General features: G+C 63.8%; 1 protein-coding gene across 5 annotated transcripts in view; it reads right to left on the bottom strand.

Annotated features, from left to right (window-relative positions):
- Positions 1-7,173: 7,173 nt before the first annotated feature.
- Positions 7,174-23,485, bottom strand: part of WNT7B (Wnt family member 7B) — a 47,398-nt gene continuing 31,086 nt past the window's right edge. For all 5 annotated transcript variants that reach the window (XM_086712003.1, XM_086712006.1, XM_086712005.1 and 2 more), the window contains exons 3-4: positions 14,323-14,594; positions 7,174-8,520 (exon numbers count right to left, since the gene is read on the bottom strand). In XM_086712003.1, the coding sequence (XP_086568129.1) occupies positions 8,041-8,520; positions 14,323-14,594 (752 nt within the window). In that variant the 3' untranslated portion in view covers positions 7,174-8,040. The remainder of the gene's footprint in view (positions 8,521-14,322; positions 14,595-23,485) is intronic.

Below are 23,485 nucleotides of genomic sequence, written 5' to 3'. Positions count from 1 at the left end.
GACCGTCCCTGTTGCATGGTAGGGAAGGACGGGGAGGGTCTACCAGCCCCTACAGCACCCCTCCACTGAGGAGCCTGCCCAGCAAAGGGAGCGCTGAGCAGGGGGGTGGTGGAGGGGCTTCGCAGCTTGGGGGGGCACGTCTGGTCTTCAGTTGGCCTGGATGGGGAGGGGGGCGGGGGTGAGGGGGGCAGCTGCCGACTTCCGCTGACTCATCACCAGCCATCTCCCTGGCCCCTGGTCACGGGCCCTAGGCGGACACTCTCTTCCTATCCTACGGAGGGGAGACTGAGGCAGAGTGGGGCCAAGGTCACACAGGCAGGAAGTATTGGACCCAGACCCCCCTCGTGCTCCCCGGGGCCCAGCTGTCGGGGCCACGCCTTTGATCCAAGGCTACACGGGTGAAGACAGGTCAGGTGCTCTCCCAGCCTCCCTCTGAGCAGCAGGCTGGACTGAGTCCTGGGCTAAGTCCCTCCCCACTGCCCTCGAGGGATAGCCGGGGCTGAGCATGCGATCGGCCTTCTCTGGCCGGCCCTTCTCTGCGGATCCCTACCCAAGGCCCGAACTCCCCTCCGGAAATGCCGCTGCGTTGTCTGCAAAGTGCGCCCAGGTTCTCCACTCTCCCCCTTCCCGCCTGGACTATTTCAGTAGTCTTCGGTAGCTCTGGCCATGAGAAAGTTCTCCTGATACGGCCTGAGGCCTGCCCCCCCGCTGGGCCTCCTGGGCTGCCCCAAAGTCTCCCCCATGAGGCGCTGGCGGACCCTGATGGCCTGAAGGACCCTCCACTAGAGACAGGCCCTTTGAGATGTCCCTCCCTCTAATGGGCACTCTCCCAGCTTTGGAGACAGTCTTGGTGACTCAGATATGTCGCCCTCTCCCAGAGTCCTTGTCATTGAGATTTCATTGATCTCTCTTTCCTGGGAAGCAGGTGTGAAACAGCCGGCCCACGCCCATGCCCCTGATAGGACATGTTGACAAGGCTGCCCCCACTCCGTCAGCAGGCAGGGCGCTCCCTCCCAGGTTGGTCGACAAGGAGAAGCTCGGGGTCCTGGTGCGGCCTTGTTAGCCCAGAGAGGGCAGGCACAGGGAGCCTGGGGGGGCGGCCTGCCCACTGCTCACCCAGACGGGGCTCTTCCTGGCTCTGACAAGGACCCTGGGATCCACCAGAGTCCAAATAAAGCAACTGAGGCCCAAAGGAGGCCCATGGAGGCCCGTCCTCGCATGTTTTCATTGAGCTGGTGGGACCTCGGAAAACAGCCCAAGGCCTGGCAAAGCCTTGGTAACCAAGAGCCCTGGCCCCCGAGCCCAGCAGAGGGACCTGGATGGAGGGGCAGCGATGTCAGCCCTCGCTCCCTGCACCCTTCACGGCCCGAGGACTCTCATTTGAGACACTTTCCCACTGGAAAACAGGGGCTCCAAACAGCAGCCTGGGTGTCAGAGAAGCCAGCTGGCATGCGGGCCTTTGCCCAGAAGGCACCAGACCGTGTTGGCCACAAGAAGAAGGGGGGCCGGGAATGCTCCTGTCAAATGCTGGAAACTGTGAGGCTCAAGTGCCTTCCAGAGGGTTCTGGAACCCTATCGGGCATGGGGTAGCCCTTCAAGCTCTGTTCTCCTCGCTGCCCGGCACCCCCAAACCCCATGCTCCACTGTCCACACAGTTACCCCGGGACCCACGAGAGCCCCTCTGGCCTCCGTTCCTGTGCCCGAAGCGTCTCTTTCCTTTCTGCATCCTTCCCACCTCCTTCCTTCCATCCCGTTTCTTCTGGGGCCCAGCCTGGATGCCAGCTCCCCCAGGAAGCCTTTGCTGACCACCCCAAGGTCCACCCAAGGCTGGGTTCCACACTCCGCTGCCCTCCAGACCCCACTTCCCTCCATGGCAGCCTTGGGTATGGGGGGCTGACAAGGCCCATTTGTTCACCGTTCCGTTCGCCATCCTGGGTGCTGATTAGGAGAAGACCTCATCGCCCGTTCAGCTCCGGAAGACCTCAACACCTAGCTGAGCTCTGGGCACTGAGGAGCCCAGCAATGAGGGGCGAGGGAACAGAAGGGCGTGTGAGTGGATGGATGTCGTACCCTGTCCTGCTTGGTGGAAAAGCCAGGGGCTCAGGAGCCAGAAGTGAGGGTTTGAGCCAGAAACCAGGGGAGGGGCCTTGAGCAAACCACCCCCCCCCCAGCCCATACAGGTCGAGCCAGCAGAATGGCGTCAGCGGTGGCCCCGCACCAGTGGCTCAGGCAGGGGGCTCCTGGGCTGCTTCCTTGCAAGGCCGTGAGGGCGTTCCTTTCTACAAGGTCCCAGATGGCTGTGGGATTCCAGCTGTGCCTAGAGAGGCGTGAGGCCCAGATCACACGGGGAAGGGCCAGCCGGGGCAGCCGGCCAGGCAGTTCTGGCCTGGGTGCTGTTCACCCCTGGGGCCCTGGGAGCAGTGCTTGCCCAGGGCGCAAGGTAAAGGATCCCTGAGCCCCAGTATGTGCCAACCACCCGCCCACCGCCCAGGCCTCTGCTGGGCACTGCTGTGGGTTCCAAGCCTACAACCCTCTTGGGCCTTCCTAGACTGCAAGACCCTGGGATGCCCGGGCCAGGCTGCTGAGTCCCCGGGCCCTGAAGACCAAGGACACAATGGGCAGGCAGGCGGCATCCCAGAGAAGGAAGGTGGGCGCAAGCTCAGACCCAGAGGAGGGAAAGGGACCAGGACAGCAGTGGGCTAGACCCAGGCTGACATCCAGCTGAACTTTCTGGCCCCTGGCGGCCCTGTTCCTGGCTTGGTGCCTCCCGGGAGCGGTCCTGACTGCTCCGCTCAGGGGAACTCGCACTTTTCCCGTTTGCCTGAGTGCAAAGAGCGACAGCCCCACTCGCCTCTCTTCCCCAGCCCGCCTGCCTCCCAGCTCTGGGCGTTGGGAAGTTCACCCAGATGTCTAATCCAGATCCTGACTGCTGTCTTCTAGCCTCGTCTTTCCTGTTCTGTCCTCAAGACAGAGCATTGCCCTCACCTCCTCCCCAGGACTAGCCTCAGCCATTCCCTTCCCGCACATCTCTGTACGGCCTTGGGCAACACCCCAGGGCCTCAGTTTCCCCTCATGAGAGGAGGGAGATGAGTTGGGTAGAAGGAAGACCCCAGAGGACACGAATTCCAATCCTGATTCTGCCTCTGCTGGCTGTGTGACCTTGGACAGAACACTCGATTCTCTGTGCCTAGGTTTTCCCATCTGCAAAATGGAGCCAGCGCTGACCCATGTGGGGAAGGGGTGAAGGTTGTGGTTACCTGTGAACCACACTCAGCGTCTGGCACGGTGGGGGGTGTTCAATATTCCACAGAGCTTCTCAGGACCCTAGGCCTGCTGGGGTGCAGGGACAGTCACAACAGTGACATCCCCGTCCATCATGGTGAAAGCCGGAATGGAGAGTGAAGGAGAGGGCAGGAGCCCCAGCAAGCTTGCTGGGAAGGTGGGCATTATGGGAAGGAGGGGATGTGGGCCGGGGATGTGGGAAGAAAGGGCACAGCTGAAGCGGAGGCTGGGCAGGGACAGGCGGCGATGTGGAGCGTGATAGGGAGCTCTGGGGACCGGTGGCTTGCCCGCAGGGCAGGGGGCTTTGCGTGGAGGTGGGTGGAGATGGGCTGTAGTTGATGAGCCAGAGGATCAGGAAGGACTCCGAAGGCCACACCAAGGAGCGAACCTCTGTCTGCCAGGGCCACAGCCCCCTGCGAGCTCTGGCCACCAGATGGCAGCTGGGTGGACAGCCTGGGCGGCCCTGGGGGTGGGCAGTGGGGGAGATCCTGGGCTTGCTAAAGCCCTCGAGCAGAGTGTGGGCAAGGGCAGCCTTCGCGCAGAGAAGGAGGGAGCCGGGCTTGGCCGGCACAGCTGCTCCCCCGTACCCATTCTAGAGAGGAAAACCGAGGCTCAGAGCTGTGGAAGCACCCGCCCAAAGCCCTTTCCTGTCTCCCAGGCTCTCGGCCAGCAGCTGCCCTCGAGAACAGGCTGCCGCTCAGGGCGGGAGAGCCAAGTGAGGAGCCAGAGTCCCTAGAGGTCAAGGCCAGGCACGAGCCACCTCTGTTCCCAGGGCCCAGCCCAGCACCCAGCCTCCGGCACCACCGAACCAAGGGAACGAGCGAGAAAGAAATGAATGAATGGGTGGTAATGTCCCCACATCCTGTGGCGGAGCCCACGTGACTCGCTCCTGTTGGGTGACTCTGCCTTCCTGGAGCACGGCGGGCAGGCAGGTCTGGAGAGGGAGCATCCCTGGTGAAGGTGGGGAGACAGGAAGCTTCGTGGCCAGCTAAGAGCAGTGTGGCCAGAGCCCAGGGGGCAGGGGTGCCACCCCGATGGTGATGAGCCACCGTGGTGGAGGGTGGGGGCTGCCTGTGGATGCTCCTGAAATCGCAGCCTCAGAGGCGGAGCCTCGGGCTGGGGGTCAGGTGGGCCCCCAGGCGGGCTGGGCGGTGTGGGCTCGACGCTTCGGGCAGGGCCCCTCGGAGGATGTGCCGGGCGGCCCTGGGAGGCCGGGGCTGGGGTTGAACCGTGGCCAAGAAGTAAGTACAGTCTGGGCACCGGGGCCGGGGCATTCTCGAAGCTCCTTCCTCATTCCTGGCCCTGTGGGAGTAGCCGGACCCCGGCGTTCCGAGGCAGCCACCACCGCGGATTTGCTTACCGTCTCGCAGGGAACCGGGGCCTCCTGCCAAACTAGCCAGCCCGGGGCCCGGGCCCCATGGCCCCCCCCCCCCAACCACTGAGTGCTGGCCTGGGCCCCCTCCTGCTCTCAGATGAGGACACTGAGGCCATATATCGAGTAGGGCCACCCTAGAAGCTGTCCACGCCCGAGTAGGAAGGAATGGGCTTGGGCCGCAAGTCCAGGGTGTTTTGCGTCGGCCTCCCGGCCTCCACACCCCACAGGAACACGTCCTTCTCGGAAAGCCCACCTGGTGGCCTCTCCACTGGGATCCGGGTCCAGGGCCAGGCTCCGTGGGTGCCCTGGCGGGCACAGCGTGGAAGGGGCTTGTTTGATCAGCGGTTCCGCCCGATGCCAGGCTGCTGGGACAGCGGGCAGCGGCCAAACCGGCCCCGCCGCATGCCTTCCGGCCCTCGGCAGGAATGCCATTCATCCCTCCGGTGCTCGCACGGTTACCGCAGTGTTGAGGCCCGGTGGCACCCGGGCCTCTAGGGAGAAGCAGCAGAGCCTGGTGGCCAGCCAGGGGCTGCCGGGGGGCCTCGGGCCATCTGCCCACGACTGGAGAGGGCGAGGAGCACCCCACGGGGGGCACCTCAACCAAACCCCACCAGACACAACTGACGCATCCGTAGGGGTCCTGAGGCCGGCCGGGGTGAGAAGAAGAAAGGACACACAGGGGGAGACACATGGGGCCAGGGCCTCCTGGCTGTGGGTCCTCCACTCCTAAGCGCCCACCCCCCACCTCCGGTGTTCTCCTAAGAACAGCCCCCACCCAGATCCATGCGTTGGCTCTGGCACCAGACCCATGGCCTCCTGACCTCACATCCTGAGCCCAGACTGTCCAGAGAGGCCTCGGGTCTATGTCCGGCCACCACCAGTGGCCCTTGCTGGGTGTGGTGGCCCCAAAGGTGCCCGGAGGCCGGCGCGACTCAAGGCCTCGCTTGGGACCCAGGCAAAGGTGTGAGAATGGAGACACGTGGGCATCGTGCCAGCCCAGCCTGCAGAAAGGGGTAAGGAATCAGAAGGGTGGGGGCACCTGAGGGCCAGGGGGCTTAAGGCTCAGGGCCGGTCCTCAATGGACAGCACACACATCCCCACCCCCCGGGGACAAGAGCTGCAGGGGCGTCGCACGGGCTCCACGCACACTCACTTCTGATTCCAGCTTTATTGGAGCTGGGCGCTCCCCTCCAGGGAAGGCAAGACACAGCCCGTCGGAAACCCAGCAGCTCTCCCGAAGTGGGAGGCGCTACGGGGACAACGCAGTGCCCAGACCGCCACCGCCCCACGCGGGCCGCGCCGACCCCCGTTCACCCAAGGGAAGGGTCGCTGCTGACAGTTAAGGAGGGCAGGGTCTCAGCAGAGGTGCCTGGACAGTGCGCGTGACTCAATGGCATCAGGAGGCCCCAAGAGTCTGTTTCAAGCAGGAGGAGGAGCCTGGCTCCGGGGAATGCTTGAGGCTGTCCCCTCCCTCCAGTACCCAGTGTAGGTCACAATAATTTAAAAGACATGATAGACACTTTAACGCTATATAACAATATAAGTTAACCAGGTTCCTTGGCAGAAGGTGCTGGGCCTGTGGACTCAGTGGTGTCCTGGGACCCGGGGAGGCGGGGCGGGGGAGGGGGTGCCGTGCAGGTCGGGGGCATTCACAGCAGCCAGGAAGTGCCCAGAACAGCAGCTAATGGCATGTCCTGGCACCATCAGGGGCACAACAGGGTGGACGCCAGGGCCCAGACAGTGTCACTCACCCCTGGCTAATGTCTCGCCCACTTGGCCGGGCAGCTGCCTGAGGACACATTTCCACAGGTTTCTACGAGTAAATACCCTATATTTGGGTGGGGGAGGGCACAGGAGCAGTGGTGGGCACACCGGGAGCCAGCTGCACACCATCCTTGCTGGCAGGTTCACCTCCTCTGGGCTTCAGACTCCCCAGGGGAGGGTGGGAATGTTCACAGAGGATGCATCGCCCCAAGTCCCAGGGTTTGGGCCCCTCCCCACCCTGCCCGTGGTTTAGAACCGAGCGGGACCCTTCTCGTCCTCCTCTCCCAGGTTTCAGGGAGAGTTGAACTTTAAGAGGAGGGTGTGCATGGGGGGACCCTGGGGGAGGTGTCTGGAGGGCAGCAGGTGGGGAGCTCTGGCCAAGTGTCCTCGTGGATCCAAGTTTTCTCAGCATTGGGATCAGGGCCAAAGGAGTAGGACTGGGCACGGGGCCACTAGAGAAATCCCAGCAGGCACCTCTGAGGGTGTAGGTCCCAGTGTGGCTGGCAGCAGGGGATGAGGGGAGCAGCCAGATTTCACAAAACGTGGGGTCAAGTCTCATGCCAACCTGGATGTCCCCAGAGTAGGTCTTCCAGGGTCAGGAGCCCTGGCCTGGGGGGTCAGGATGCCCGAGCCAAGGCAGGAGCCTCCACTCACGGCCTCGGGGCCTCTGGCTAATTCTTGAGCCATTCTGGGACTCGGTGTCCGCATCTGCCAAAGGCAGCAACCCCCCTCCCCGCCCCGAACCACCCCCACCCCACCAGCCCGCCACCAGCACACTGCTGTCCTAGGGTTTCAGCTGGCTCCAGGGGGGCAGGGGGCTCTGTAAACTGGGTGCCAGGCTGGAGGGGGGACCGGGAGGGTGACAGCATCGGGGAGGGAACACAGCACTCCTGGAACCTGACATAGGTGACACTTTGATTTGTTGGATGTGATTTTTTAAAAAGAAGGATCCCTGCCGGTGGCTCCCCTCAGAGGCCCCCTGGGGGCAGGGCCAGGAGAGAGCTGGGCACGGAGATGCTCCCTGGGGTCTAGAGAGGCGGGGACAGGGAGCAGAGGGCCACAAGGGAACACGCTAACACGGAGTACAGAGTTAGGACTGGCTATGCCTTAGTGCTAAGAATCCTTTTCTGATACTAAGAAAACATAAATAAAATGTGTCAGCATCTGCCCAGACCACCCGGGGGGGGGGGGCGGGGGGAAGCCCTGTGGCTGATGCGGCCAGGGAAAAAGTCCCGCGGGGAGGGGGCGGGGGTGGTCAGCCGGCATGGCACATCCATGTCCATGCCACAAGGTGGGGGAGGGGGACACTCAGAGTCTTGTCGTCACTTCGCTTTCCAGGACGTGTGTCCTTGGGGTTCAATTCCCCAGAGAAAAGAACAAGAATTCGCTGGGCGCCCCACCGGGGACACCGGTGCCATCGGCCTTGCCCTCTGGGCATCGCTCGACCACCGGAAGTGACGAGAAAGGCGGGAAGGAGCCCCTGAGGGCAGCGAGGGGGCGCCGGTGGGAGCAGCCCTCCCGCGCCCTGAGCTCCCCGCCGCCCCCCACACCGCAGCCAGCAGGGCAGGGGGGGCGGGGGCGCGCGCGTGCCGGCGGCGGGGGCGCGCGCGCGCGCGCGCTCACTTGCAGGTGAAGACCTCGGTGCGCTCGCTGCAGGTGTTGCACTTGACAAAGCAGCACCAGTGGAACTTGCAGTTGCACTGCCACACCTTGGTGTACTGGTGGGTGTTGTAGCCACGGCCGCAGCACATGGTGTCGCAGCCGTCCGCGCCCGGCGACGTGCGGTTGCACAGGCGGCCCTGAGTGCCCACGCTGCCCGTGGCCGCGTCCTCCTCGCAGTAGTTGGGCGACTTCTCGATGTACACCAGGTCCGTCTCCATGGGCTTCTGGTAGCTGCGCAGCTGCTTGATCCGCAGGAAGGTGGGCTGCCGCAGGCGGCTGGCCCGCACCACCTCCACCTGCACCGCGGCGTTGTACTTCTCCTTGAGCAGGTGGCCCACCTCGCGGAACTTGGGCAGCGTGGTCCAGCACGTCTTGGTGGTGCACGAGCCCGACACGCCGTGGCACTTGCACTCCAGCTTCATGCGCTCCTCCAGGACCTGCGGGCGACAGGGCGGGGCTCAGCGTGGGCGTGGCCGGGCGCCCCGCCCCCAGCCCTGCGGCACCTGCGGGCGACTGGGCGGGGCTTGATGCGGGCGTGGCCGGGAGCCCCGCCCCCAGCCCTCCCGGACCTGCGGGCGACCGGGCGGGGGGCCCAGTGTGCTCACCCGCAGGGCCTGGGCGTCCCCGCTCCCACTTGCCCCCGTCCTCCAGGGCTCCCCCACTTCCCGCTGTCCGACCACACCTAAGTGCCTCCCCTTCCTTCCTGAGCCTCCGTCTCCTCGTCCGTTTAATGGGGCTGCTGACCGTAGGTCCCTACTGCAGAGGACCTTATGAGGGTCCAGTGAGAGTGTCCAGAACGTGGCAGAACACGGCGGATGTTTATCAAACGTGCTTCACTAAATCCTCACAACCCTTCAGGTCAACGCGCGGAGGAGGAAGCCGAGGCTCAACCGCGCGGCTTGCCGCGTGCAGGTCACAGGGCAGCAATGTGGCGAAGCTGGTATCGCACCCAGCCCGGCGGTGATCCAGGCCCAGCAACAGTAGGTGCTTATTAATTGCAGATCCCCACCCTTCCATCTCTCCACTCCCTGCCCTCATGCTTGGGGTAGGGCCTGGCACGTAGTTGGTGCTTAATAAATGGCTGGCTGTTCAACGAAAGCCTGGTGCTCGCACCCAGCTCTGCGCGTGTTTGCTGAAGGGCGGAGGGGGTGGACGAGCAGGAGGTGAGTGCACGGGTCAGCGAGGCCCAGGCGTGCCATCTGCTGGGAAGCCGGCCCCCGGCCGGTGTTGTTCTTTCTCCCCAGCTCCCCGAGGGCCCACAATGGGCGCAGGGTGTGTTTTCCTTGGGCCTCCCTCCGTGGTCCCGGAAGGCCGGTTCCCAGAGCCAGCCCTGACCCCAGGTACTCATTTACCTGGATCGAAAGGACCCTGCCAGCCGGCCTGATTAAAGATGGGGAATCATTAGCTGCCGCCCCACCATTGCAGAAGGGCCATTTGTCAGCTGTCCGGGCTCTGGCGGCCTCACTTCAGCAGCCCAGCCCTGAAGGAACTTGGCCACTCTCTGCTTCCTGGGCCGGAACCCCAGCCCTGGCCCAGACCAGGGGACCCATAGCGAATGAATGAATGAATGAATGAATGAATAAATGAATGAAAGAAACATCCCACAGGGCCAGCTACCATCCCATCTTCCCCACCCTGGCTACCTGGGGCTCTGGTCCTCGGCAAGGACCTGGGGGCTCCCAGCCCGGTGTGGGAGGGAAGAGGAAGCCGACACAAACGGGCGCTCTGAGAGCCTACCCCTGCCGTGGTAAGAGGGCTTCCTGGAGGAGGGGTGCCTGCATGGGTGTGGATGCAGGAGCAGAAGCTCTTTAGGCAGAGGGGAAGGTCTTCCCGGAACGGGGCAGCGCAAGGTCTGCAGAGGAAAAGCTCAGCCCACGTGAGCATCACGTGGGTGCTGGGTAGGCCCTGAGGCTGGTGTCTAGGACCTGGGGGTGGGTGGGATTCCCTCCTGTGGATGATGTCTGGGGGCTGGAGGCCCGGGAGGCTGGGAGGAGGAAGGGGCTAGGGGGAGGGGGAGGGCTGAGTGGGGGAGGGCCCCAGCACCCGGGGGAAGGAATATTCAGAACTGGAATTGCGGGACAAGGGGTGTCTGGGTTGAGGGCACGAACCGGAAGTCAGCTCTGGGGGTCTAGGTGAAGGGCGGGTTGCCCCCCACCGAGGGAACGCATGTCTGGACCTCCTGCCTGCCTCCTACCCTTCTCTCCACACTTCTGTTCATCCTGGCCAGACCTCTCTTTCCCCTCCCTCACCCTTACCCCATGCTCAGTTTTGCATCAATCCTCCCCCACTAACCTGCCCCTCTCTTGCCCTGGCCACACCGCCCTGCCACGTATGCCCCTCGGCCTAAGAGTGGCCAGATGGATGCCTCTCTCAGAGTCCCCAGCCTGGAGGGCAGTGCCCCCTACCCCGGGCTGCTGGCCCAGGAGATGCCTCCTGAGGCCGTGATGGCCTGAGACCTGGCAGGGGTATCCAGGCCAGCTGGACCAGCCTCATTGCTGCAGCCTGCGGGACGGCTGCCCCCTCCCTCCCCCTGCCCCCCCCCCCCCGCCCATCTCCCCATCCTCTTCAAGGCCAGGCAGCCCAGCCTCCACCGCCCGCCCTCCTGCCCTCCTGCCCACCCGCCCAGGCACGTTCGGACCCCGCACGGCCAGGCCGGTGACGGTGGGCAGACGGAGCCGATTGGGCAGCGGTTTGCAAAGCAAGGAGACGCATCCTCACTTGGCTGGGTCCCCGGGGCCTGAGCCTCTCCTGGGAAGTGATCACAGGATTCAAGAATGTGCCGTTTCCGTCTCCAGTGGCCTCAAGATAAGAGTGACAGCAATGGTGGCGCCAGCCCTGCTGCCCCAGGAGACCACCTGGGAGGGTGCGGGGTGACCTGGCCTCGCCCAGACGAGCGGGGCCTCGGTTTCCCCGGACCCAGGCCGTGTGGCGGGGGGTGGGGGCCTCCGGGAAAAGGCCAAGCTGGTGTTCTTTCTGCAATAAGGGTGCGGCCTGTGCTCCGGGAACAGCTGTGGCCAGGTTTTGGGCGGGGGGGGGGGGGGGGGTCCCGGCATCCTAGAGGAGGCGATTCACACTCCACTCCGGCAACAGCCGCGGGCAGGCGGCTCTGAGCCTGGGGCCACAGAGGGACGTGACACATTTGTTTCTGGGCCCTCACTGGTGGCCTGACCCTCCGTGGGCCTGCGAGGCCCCGGGGGACGAGGCCCACATCTGCTTCGCCCTCTGACCTGGGCGTAGGCGTCAGGTGAAGCTGTCTGCTCAGTGCCCGGGCCGTGAAGGAGAGGGGTGGCCGCACGGTCCGGCCAGCCTGGGGGCCTGGCGTGGCCGGCAGCTTCCCAGCTGGGGACTTCGCAGAAGTCACCCCTCCCTGGAACCTGGGTTTTCACCCAGAGGATGGGAAGGACGTGCCCCCTGGGGCACGACCTAGATGAGGTCGGGTAGGGGCTGCGCCCAGCTGACGGGGGTCCTGCCCCAGCTCCCGGTGCCATCACTGACTTCAGACCTCCGTCAGCCACGAGAGGAGTCCAAAGCCATCCTGATAACAGTGCCCAGGACTGGCCCACTGAGGATGTGGTGAACTGAATAGTGTCTCCCCGAAATTTACGTCCACTCAGAACCTCAGTATGTGACCTATTTCCTTATTTGGAAAATAGGTCTTTCCAGGTGTAATTAAGGCTCGAGATGAGGCCATCCTGGACCAGGGTGGGCCCTAACTCCGAGGACACATGTCCTTGTAAGGGACAGAAGGGAAAAAACAGACCCAGAGGTTGGGGACCATGTGCAGAGGGGGGCAGCCAAGATAATGAGGCCACAAGCCGAGGAGCGCCTGGGGCCGCAGGGAGAGGCAGGCAGGGTCCTACTCCAGAGCCATCACGGGGAACGGTGGCCCTGCTGGCACCTGGATTTAGGACTTCCGGCTCTAGAACTAGGAGAATAAATCTCTGTCGCTCTGAGCCACCCGGGCCATGGGACTTCGTGCGGTACCAGTCAGCTTGTTTTCCACCCGCCTTGCTGACCTCTGGGGCCCTGAGCAAGTGGGAGGGGGCGGGGTGGCCTGGACAAACTAGGGTGGGGACCAGGGCACCCCAGCACTGGGGGGGGGGACCTGTGAAGATCCAGACCCAGCCGTGGAACCCTCAAAAGCTACAGCTCCCCCTCACTGCCACCCCCAAGCTCCGTGCTAGCGGGAGCAGGAGGATCCCCGCCCCCCAGGGTCACGGCCTTTGCCGAAGGCTCAGACCACACGTGTGCTCCCCAGCTCAGGGCTGTTGGAAGGGCAGTGGGGGAGGGGCACAAGGTTCGCTGCGTCCGCGGCGCAGACGAGCAGACCGAGGCTCCGAGGAAGCCTCGCACGCAGTCAGGGGCAGCACCGGCCGGCCCCAGAATCCTGGCAGCTGAGCCCTGCGGAGCCCTTTCCTGTGGCCGCCCTGCCCTGATGGGCCCTCCCCTCCTACTCCTGATCTCAGTTTACGGCTTCACGGCTCAAGACCCCACGCGCTGACCTGCCTCCACCCGGGCCCCCTGGCCCTCAGGCTGCTGGGATCACTGTCTCAGGGACCTGTCCCACGGCACCTGTCGCCCAGAGGCCGGAATCCGGCCTGGCCCTCGTGGCCCTGCACAAGGGGCCCGTCCCACACGCCGCCACCCTAAGCTGGCCCAGAGGCCTCACTGCCCCGAAGCTGTGACCAGAATCCCACCCCCACGTCCCGGCCCTGGTTGTGCTGGTCCCTGTGCCTGGAGTGCCCTTCCTGCATCTCTGCTGCTTGTTCGGACGCTTCTCCACCAAGCACTAACCAGGGCCCAGGCCTCCGGGGACCCCAGTGTCTCTGTTGCCCACCTGGGGCCTCACTGTCCTCGTGCAGAAAAGGGGGATGGTGAGACCTTCCTCCCAGGGCTGTTGGAAAGCCCTTCCTCGGGACCTAAGAGGAACCTCCTCCTCCAGGGAGCCCTCCCCATGCCTCCAGGGAAACGAACCTTGCCTGCCTCTGCCTGCCATGGCACAGGTGGGGATGTGTCCGTGCCTGAAGAATGGAGCCTCCGCGCCGTGTGTGAGCTCCTTGGAGGCAAAGACTGTGTCCCTCTTTCCTTCATTCGTCCACCCGTGCACTCATTGGACGCCAAGCTAATAACCACGTCTACAAGATCAAGTCCGTCCCTGGGCCTGGCATTCAAGGCCTGCTCCGGGCAGCTGGCCCCTGCTCCCATCGCCACCTCCCTCTGCCTGTGCTCTTTTCTGGCCTGCTGGGACAGCACCTCCTCCGGAGAGCTTCTGCTCCCCCCCGCCCCCGCCCCGCCTCCAAGCTCTCACTGCTCCTGGATCTGTCCTCTGCACCCCCGAGTGGACCCACTTGGCACCACGGGGGCTCCCATGACCACGGCCACTCTTACTCCTTGTCTCCCGTGCCCAGCCTAGCTAATGCCAGGCACAAAGAAGGGGCAGGGAATGTTCGTCGAGTGAGTGAGCGAGCAGCTGGTGGCCTTAGCTGTGGTCCCCACGGCAGAGGGCGGGCAAGTCTGTCCCCGTGCCTGCAGAGACCCGCAGGCCCCGGTGCCCCGGGTGCAGCCCCTGGGGCCGGGGAACCAGACCTGGAGAGGCGTTCCGCTCGGCTGGCGCTCTATCTCGGGCCATCTTGCCGCCATGGTGGCCGCTCCTCCCGGCCCAGTATCTGGGGCCCTCATCTCCCTGAGGCGGGGCCGGGCTCACCCTGACTTCTGCCCCAGTGTGGCCCTGCCTGAACGTCCTCCATGATTGCCCCACACCGCTGCACCCGCCCCGTGTGTGAAGCTGGCTGCTCCTCAAGACCTCCCAACTTGCAGTCTCCACCCTTCCTCAGGCTGCTCTCTCAGGGCAATCTGAGCCAAAGGCCACCTCCTCCGGGAAGCGTTCTTGGTGTGCTGGTACGACCCCTCTGGGACCCGGGCGGGGACATGGGACTGTGGCCCCCAGGCCGGGCCCTGGTCCCGGCCCTGCCATCCCCCAGCTGCTGGCCACGCGCACATCACTTCCTGACTCCCAGCCTCAGTCTTCCTACCTCCGAAATGGGAACAGTAAGGCCTCTGGGAGGGTCAGAGGGGCCGACCAGGCCCAGCGCCACCCACCACACACCTTTGGGGTCCAGATCCCCAAGGACCCCCTCCACCCCACCCCAGGAGAGGCTCAGGGCCGGGGGTGGGGGCGGGGAGCCCTGGTGAGGCGGCAGCCACCCCGCCCGCCCCCTCCCCGGACGCGCCCGCCCTACCTTCCTGCCGGCCTCGTTGTTGTGCAGGTTCATGAGGCGCCGCGCGTTTTTCTTGATCTCACGGGCGTCCACGAAGCGCCGGGAGAAGTCGATGCCGTAGCGCACGTCGGCGGAGCAGCCGCCCCACTTCCAGCCCTCCGCCTGGTTGTAGTAGCCCTGCTTCTCTCGGTCGCACCCGCAGTTGCTCAGGTTCCCCTGGCTGCAGGCGGCCGTGACCGCGTGGGCCACCCCGGCCGCGGTGATGGCGTAGGTGAAGGCGGCCTCCCGGCTCCCTGCGGGGGTGGGGGGATGGGGTGCGTGCGGTGAGGACCCGCGCGCGCGTCTCCGGCCGCCCTGGCCTCTGCGCTCGCCCTCTCTGAGTTCCGGGCTCAGCAAAGGGGGGCGGGCGGAACCCCTCCAGCAGGGCTGTGGTGAGGACAGTGGCAGGCACGTGGCCGCGGCCCTGCCACCCGCACTCGAGACCACTGTCACCTCCTTTCCCGGTCCCAAGGGCCCCAACCCTGGGCGAGAGCAGGGGCGGGCTCTGCGAGGGGGGCACCGGGGACTGTGCCCCGCCCCTTCCACTCGGCCAGCCTCCCAGCACCCACCCCCCACCCTATTCCAGGCTCTTTGCTGCCGCCTCCGTGTCTTTGACCACCCCCTGTCCCCCCATCCCCAGGCCCCGGCTTCCTGGGGCTCTCCTCTCTCTCAACACCCCTGCCTGGCTCAGACGCCCCCCTGAACCGCCCAGACTTTGGGTGCCCGTCCTCCTTGCCTCCCCCACCCCCAGCCACCAGCGAGGGGGCCCACAGTGCACCTCTACCCTGCACCCTCACCGGGTCTCCTCTGCCCGAGCAGGAAAGGCCCTCAGTCCGAGCCCAGCTGGCTTCCCCATCCCCCCTTTTTCGTCCCCTGCCCAAAACAATGTCTCTTTCCTTCCGGAAAGAGCTGCTCCTGTGCTCCGGGGGTTTCCTGGTCTTTCCAGGGGAACGGCCTTGCCCTCCTTGTCCAAAGCCTCATGATTTTCCAAGACCGGTTCCAATGCCTCTTCTTCCAGGTAGCCTTTCCAGACTGCCAGCCAGAAGGGGGCCTGGGCTACCTACCGCCCCCAGTCACGGATCTGACTCTCACTGCACCTGATGCCGTCTACCCAGTCAGCCCTGTAGCTGAGCCGTCCTGGCTCCACGGGGGCCCACAGCCCCCTGGATGGAAGGGTCCAGAGCCAATTCATCTTTCTCTTCCACAGGCTCCGGCTGGGCCCTGGGCATCCCGCCATCCTGGCCCGGCCTCTCCTGCCCCTGAGCCCCGAGGCTCTCTGCAGGCCACGGCCCGGTCTGTGAGGTCCTCAGCAGCTGGCACTGTGGGCCTGGAGCTCGGTGACGCCCCTGTAGTTGCACAGAGCCTGTGCCTGTGATCGGAAAGGCCCCTCAGAGTGCTTGACCGCTGTCCCTGCGAGTGGGGGCTAGAGTGATGGCCCCAGAGGGTCGAAGGTCAAGTCCTTTCCGTGAACATCCACTAAGCACCACCCTGCATGCCAGCTGTGTGATCGGCCTTGAATGTGTGTTCTGGGGTCCCCTCCTCACCTACAGCCTGCTGGGGAGAAGCTCGCCTCGGTGAGCTTCCTGTTCCCTGGGGGTCCTCCCATCTGGGCTGAGGACCTGTTGGTCTTAGAGACCCAGTGCTGAGGAAGCTTTGGTCGACCTCTGCCACCAAGGAGGAGGCACAGCTTCCTGAAAACGTCCGTCCTCTGAGAAGAGCTAAGGGAGGGTGGCGTTGGGCAAGACCGAGGTCTGCAAAGGACACAGGGCCGCCTCCGCCTTCCCGTCCAGCCCCTGCTCCTCTCCGGGCCCTTCCTGCCCACACCGCTCCCCCCACCACACCTGCCACCACCTGGGACCTGCCAACCAGCGGCATAGGGCACTGTCCCCAGCACCACTCCTGTGGGAAGCATCTGTCAGCACAGTTGCCCTTTGAGGGGCACCGAGGAGCCCCCAGCCCTGCAGCGTCGAGGCGGGCCGGCTGGGGGCTCCCAGGCAGACGCAGGGTCAAGGGAGAATATGGGGCTCTCCCTCCCCAGCTCTAAATCAGGCCGAGGCTACCCGAAGGGAAGGGTGTCGGGTGCAAAGTGGTTACCAAACTCCCTGCTATTGGTGCTGGTGTTGCCCAAGCCCAGCAGGCCTGCCGACGAGGTCACGCGCACGGGCACACAGGCGCACGCCGCGGGGGAGGGTGCGCGAAAGCATTTCGGGGGCTCCAGGAGGGGAGGTGACCGTAGAGCTTTGTAAGAAAGGGCATGGGGGGGGTGTCACGGAACCTCAGAGGACGTCCCCACCTGCCTCTGTGAGGGGTGGAGTCAAGGAAGGCTTCCTGGAGGAGGGGACACCTTAAGTAAGGTGTGTGTTGTGTGTGGATATGAGTGGATGAGTACACGTGGGTGTGTGCGCTCCTGGCGGTGGGCACAGCAGGAGCAAAGGTCCAAGGTGCAAAACAGTTTGCTGAGGGCGCCTGGGTGACTCGGTCAGTTGAGGTCTGACTCTTGATTTCGGCTCAGAACATGATCTCTCAATCGCGAGACCAAGCCTCCTGTCAGGCTCCAATCTGAGCATGCAGCCTGCCTAGAATTCTCTCTCTCTCCTTCTGCCCCTCCCCTACCAAAAATAGATAAATAAACATTAAAACAAAAGGGGGGGGAGGGGAAACCAGGGCGGCTCAGTCGGTTAAGCATCCAGCTTCGGCTCAGGTCGTGATCTCATGGTTTGTGAGTTGGAGCCCCGAGTGCCGCTGGGATGGAACCTGTTTGGGATTCTCTCTCTCCCTCTCTCTCTCTGCCCCTCTCCTGCTCTCTCTCTCTCTCTCTCCAAATAAACAAATAAAAACTTAAAAAAAGAAGAAGAAATCATTTGCTGATCTGACGCTAGAAGTGTGAGCTCAAGAGTAAGGAGAAAAGAGGCCGTCGAGGCTCGGGGGAGCCAGGTGAGGGCGGCCAGAGACACCCCACGAAGTGGATGGTGCTCCCTGCCCTGGTTCCGGGGCCGCTGCTGTGGATTTGGGCCTCAGAGCCTGCTCTGGCTACAGGAACCGTTCAGCAAAGCGGGTCAGCGGAGCCATGCTTCCTTCATCCCCGCTGTCACCTGCCAGCTCCCGCCGCATGCCAAACACCCTCACCCCCACGTATGTCCTCCCTGAGCTCCCAGACAGTCGTGCGAGGCAGGCTCGTCATGGGCCCATCCCACGGGTGAGCAGACCGAGGCACAGAGAGGCTGTTGAACTAGGGCTTAGTGGCCGGAGCAGGTTCTGAACGCAGGCAGTAGCATCAAAGCCCCGAGGGGCAGAGGGAGGGATGCGGGGCCTGGGGCTCAGCCTGGTCTCTTTGCCGCTGAGGGACTTCGGGCGGAAGAGGCACACGCAGCCCCCGGAGCGAGGCGTTTGGACCCTCCGTGGCCCTTGGGACTCAGCGAGTGGCCGGCAGGTGAACGCGGGGCGGGAGCTGGCCTCGCAGAGGGCACGTCGAGAGCGAGGCGCCTGGGAGGTGGGGTGAAAGGACTGTTCAGTCGCACCAAGAGGCCTGCGGATGGAGTCCCAAGTCCCACAGCCAGGCCCTGCCCGAGCCAGGATGGCGTGGGCGCTCCCCGCCGAGGCCCCGGAACCTGCCACCCGGCCCTCCCCTACCCAGAATGCGACACGTCCTGCTGTCCTGAAGTCCCCAAGCAGGCATGGAGGCCGGGCCCGTGCACCTGGAGGACATTTCTCGAAAGCCTCCCTTCCGTCCTTTGTGCCAGCTCCTGGCGTCACCTGCTTTAGGCCCCGCGCAGACTCTCGGTTACTCATCGGTTACTCACGGGGCGGCCACTCCCGCTAATTCCTTTTTTATTTGGTTCTAATGGGCCAAACCCTGTCTCGCCATGAAGGCAAGGGGAGGCGATCGGGGGCGGGGGGGGGGGGGGGCAGGCGAGGGGTAGTTTGGGGAGAATCGCGGAGGGTGACATTGGGTCTTGGATCGGGGGGGCTTTGTGGCACCCGTGTTCTGCACGCACACACCTCGTGTCATTCCCACGCGGCCCCACGGGGGTGGGGGCATCACCGCGCTATTCTGCAGACCCGGATGGGGGGGCAGGCCCCTCCCGAGGTCACTCCTGGGGCCATCCCGCGAGCCCCAGGGGCACTGCCTACAATCCTCCTTCAGGGTGAGAACAGGTGGGTGACAAGCCCCTCAAACCTGTGGGCCCAGCTCAGCTACCACTGGTGGCTCCCCAGATCTGTGAGATGACCTCGAGACCCCGGGGCCTGACCCCACCCATCCCCGCCTAGCGCAAAGCCCCTGACGCAGGGCCCGCTGTTTCCTGGCCAGTCCGTTCCTGGGCCTGGAAGGTCAAGGCAAGAACCGTTAGCCCCGTAGGGCCCAAGGTTTCAGCAAAGCAGGACACGGAGGGTGAAACAGGCAGGAGGGCGCTGGACCTGAAGCCATATCTGCTGTGTGGCTCCAGGCCAGTCACACGCCCTCTCTGAGCCTGTGTCCCCATTTACCAAGTGGGGCTTACAGTTCTCATCCGCTCCACGCCCCGGCTCTGAGAGCAAATAGGACAAACGGCCATTGCCCTCACGTCACCAAATGGTGAGCAGGACTCAGGCGGCGGGGGTTGAGCAGGGAAAGCCCAGGGCTCCCAGGATGGGCCCAGGCATCACTCTGGGCTTCCTCCTTGGGGCCGACCCAGCCGGGCCTGCCCAGCTGCTCCCTCCAGGCATATTCTGGATGAATCCACAATCTCTGGAGCAGCACAGCCTTCAGAAACCGCTGCTACATGGGCAAACTGAGGCACCGGGCCCCTCGGGGACTACGCACCTCTATGCCTTTCCTATAGGTTGTTCAAGGTCAAGCCCTCCCTGACCCTGCTGGGTGCCAGGCTCAGAGAGAGCAGAAGCAGCCTCCTGCCTGCCCCATGCCCTCACCGTGCCAGCCAGACCACCAGGCCCAGGGCCTAGCAGGCTTAGTCCATCCCGTCAACCCTCGCCCTGACCCAGAGGAGGACACTGGACACCAGGCAGATCTTTGCGAGCAGCTCCTGGAGGGGACGGATGTCCCCTCCTGAGCAAATCGGGAAGGCGGGCAGAACAGAGCTACCCCCGCCCTCCAGGGGAGAGCAGGGCTAAACCCATCCTCCATATGTCCCGTGCGTTCCCCTCGCTGTCCCCTCAAAGCTACTTGCCACCTCCTGGCGTCCCCAGGGCCCTGGCACACTATTTTTCGAAGACCACAATTGAGCTCATAATGACCCGATTGACTGCAGGCCGGGGGAAGCAGGTAGGAAATGCACTTGGCCCCTTCTGAGAAGGGAAGCCGAGACTCCGGGACCTCAGAGCTGAGGCCCCTCCAGCGCTATCCTTCTGTCCCCAGCAAGGAACCTGAGGCCCGGCCAGGGACAGTGTGCTGCCCCGTGTCACCCAGCAGCTCAGGGAGTGGAGCCCATACTGGAGGTTCTGAAGTGACTGAGGTGAGGCCAAAAGTCTGGGGCCACACACAGCCCCAGAGGGGAGGCTCAGAGTCTGGCACCTGGAGTCCAAGTCTGGACCCTAAGATTGGCCAGTTGGGGGGCCTTGGACCAGTCAAGGAGACCAGTCTCTGTCTCCATTTCCTCACGTGCAAAATGAAGATAATTGCTCCAAAACGGCCAAGCGGCTGAGCCAGAGGCGTGCCCCACGTGGAATCTCCGTGCGCGTGTGCGCACACGCGTGCGGCCATGGGCATACACCCGGGCTTACACGTGAATGCGGTTCCCGTGGGTGTGAGCGAGCGTGTGCACCTGTGCACGTCCTGTGCTCGTGGCCAACACGGTTCAGACCACCTGTCGGCCCACCTGTACTCGGCCTTCATAAAACAATATGGCGCTTTCTACGACACAAGAGTAAAAGAGGCAAATAGCCCAAGTTACAACGGGCGAAGGATCCCAAGAGACACTTCTCCAAAGACGATCTAAAACCAGCCACCAACACGCGAAAAGACGCTCCACATCGTCAGCCGTCACGGAAATGCAGGTCAAAACCACAGCGAGGTACCAGGCTCCCCCCCCCCCCGCCCCGACAGGATGGCGAAAATAAAGACAAACAGATGTCGGCGAGGATGCGGACACATCGACCCTCACGCGCTGCCGCGGGGAGCGAAGGACACGGCAGCCCCTGTGGAGAGCCGTCTGCCGGCTCCTCAAAAGCGGAGGGGGGGGGCTGGGCGGCTGTCGGTTGAGCGCCCCACTCTCGGTCTCACGGTTCGTGGGATCCGACCTCGCATCGGGCTCTGCTCTGGCAGCACGGAGCTTGCGTGGGATTCTCTCCCCCTGTCTCTGCCGCTCCCCTGCGTGCCTTCTCCCCCCCGCCCCCCTCCCTCTCTCAAAACAAATAAACTTTAAAAAAGATGAAAGTTAATCATAGAATTACTACAGAGCCAGAAATTCCCCCGCAGGGTACCAAGAGAAATGAACACGTGCGTCCACGCAGCAGCTTTTACATAAACACGGCAGGGTTACTTATGACAGCCCCGGAGCCGGAGTGACCCCAACGTCCAGCGGCGGCGAATGGATGAACAAGAGGCGGTCCAGCCACGTGACGGAATAGTCCTCAGCCACATAAAAGACTCAAACCCCGACGACACGGAGGAGCCTTGAAAACACGTACTGAGTGAAAGACGCCAGCCACAAAAGGCCACGTATTTATTGCATGATCCCGAGGATGTGAAATGGCCAGCATAGGTCAGTCCATGGGGACAGGAAGCAGATGAGTGTCGGCCAAAGGCCGGGGGCTTGGAGGGTGATCGCGGAGGGGTGCAGGGCTTCCTTTTGGGGTGCTAAAAATGTTCTACGATTGGTGGTGGTGATTTGTGCACGACTCCACGTTCAGACTAGAAACCACGGAATGGGACCCTTACGTGGATGAACTGTGGGCTCCGTGAATTCTACCTCAACAGGCTGTCGTAAAAACATACAGCACTTGATGGGTTTTAGCGGACTGCATACAACCTGTCCTCTGCTTGAACGCTCTCAGGATGCTGGGCTCAGAGGAGGCAGGTGACTGGCCCGAGGTCACACAGCAGGCCAGCTACAGAGCCGGGATCTCACTCGGGACCCCACAGTCACACTCAGACTGCCAGCTCAGACTACCATCTGCCAGGCAGCGACGTGCTCTGTCCTGCCTCGCGTCCTGCCGACGGTGCCTGGGACCCGGGCTGGCCAACGTCAGCCCTTGCTTTCTCTGTTACCATCCGGCACCCTCAACACTGACCACAGCCCGCCCTCCTGGCCAGACCCCCAGAGCCCTGGAGGCGAGGCCTTCAGCCCCCACCCATCCCCCGGCCCAAGGCCAAGTGCACAGCCAGGGGGCCGACAATCTGGGAGGGGGTTCCCTGAGAGTATGGGCAGGAGCCCAGGGTCAGAACCATGGAGGGTCAGCAGGACAGGTGACTGGGGGGTGACCGGGGAGGGCGTGGCAAGAGACATGAGCCACACACACACAACAGGGAACAGTGTGCAGGTAGAGGACACTGCAATGCTAAGTCCCTGAGAAAGGAATGAGGAGAGCATGAGTGGTCCAACCCCACAGAGAGTGTGAAACATGAGGTTTCACTGTGTCGACTTGGAGAGCCCTTGGGGAGGGGGCTGGACTTTAAGAAGAGGAGGAGCCCCTGGAGGGTGACCCTACGAACGACTTTTTAAAAGGCCCCTCCGGCTGACTGTGGGCAGCACGGTGGGAGCAGGGCACAAGGGGCTGGGTAAGAAACACTGGTGGCCTGCCAGGCGGAGGAGGTGACGATGGCCGGGCTTGGGACACAGTCTAAGGGTAGAACCAACAGGTCTAGCAGGTGGACTGTTTAGGGAAAGATGAGCCCCGAAGTCTCCCGATGTGGGGCCCGGGCATCTGGCGGGGCTGTTACCAAGAGAGTGGTGGAAAGGATCAGGTTTGGGGGAAATCAAGGCACTGCCTTTGGCCACAGGCAGTTTGGGTTTCCCCGGGGCACAGCAGAAGGGAGGCAGAGGACGCTGGGCACTCAGGCCCTGCCTGGGAGTCCCCCGGCCCTGCTGATTGCCATCACGGGGGCCAACCCAGACGGGACCGGGGTCCCGGGTGACCCTCCCCAGTCCTCCGTTCTCCTAGCCTCAGTTTCCCCATGTGACACAAAAGTGAGGCCAGTGCCGTGGGTTCTAAACCTCAGAACAGGGCTGCTGGGGCTGAGGTGGGGAAAGGACGTGAGATGGAGTGGTCCCCAAGTCCTCCAGACCTGAGGCCTGGCCAGTGGGACGCTGCCAACTGGTGAGGGCATCTGAGTTCCCACTCCCACCCCAACCCGCCCGCAGCTCCTCATAAGCCTAGAAGTGGGATGAAAGTATTGCCCCCCACACACACACCCAATTTATGGGTGGAGAGATTGAGGCCCGGGAGGCGAGAAGACACCCTAAGCCAAACTGGGAGCTCCTGGCATCACTCAGGCAAGCAGGTGCACTGCCCATGTCCAGGTTTTAGGGAGCATAGGAACGGGGGGGCAGGGGGGAAGCCCAGGGACCGGGGTGGGGCTGGTGAGCCTCCCTGGCCCCTTGGCCCCGACCGCGCTCAGCCACCGGCCCTGAGCATCTAACTCCCTGCCTGAGGTGTATCCCGACCCGGCTGGGGGACGGGGAGGTGGTTCCTACAAGAAGCAGGGACAGCGGGTGTCAGGCGAGCCCAGAGATGCCTCCAAGCCCAGCGGGGTCCCGAACCCTATTTGTGCACTTGAAGAACGGCAAGCCCAGAACCCTGGCGCACCAGCCTCCCCTCCCCCGGCCCGGCCTGGGGTTTCCGTAGGGGCCCGGCCCGGACCCCCGGGGCCGGGATCCGGGCTCTGTCCCGTGACGGCCAGGCAGGTGCCTGTTTCTGCGCCTGTTCAGGGGAGGTGAGGAGGCCTCCACCTTGCAGGGTCCAGGCAGCGGGAGTGAGTGAGTGCCACGGAGGGAGGGCTCAGAGCAGCTGGGACGCAGGAAGGGCCCAACGCACGTGGGCTGCTTTTATGATTCATGTCAGGATGGGCCTAGACCCCGGGCCTGGCAAGGCTGCGTGGGTGGGTGCAGCCTGTGTTAAAGCCGTGGGCGGGCACGCGTTCTCTGTGTGTGTGTTTCTGTTGCCCTCTCTCTGTCCCTCTTTCTGTATGTCTGTCTCTCTCTCTCTGTTC

This window comes from Puma concolor, chromosome B4 (assembly GCF_028749965.1).
Source record: "Puma concolor isolate L17-30 chromosome B4, mPumCon1.1.hap2, whole genome shotgun sequence".
Classification (NCBI taxonomy): domain Eukaryota; kingdom Metazoa; phylum Chordata; class Mammalia; order Carnivora; family Felidae; genus Puma; species Puma concolor.
The sequence above is the reverse complement of the archived record's forward strand: the minus strand, read 5'-3'. Positions and strand labels throughout refer to the sequence as shown.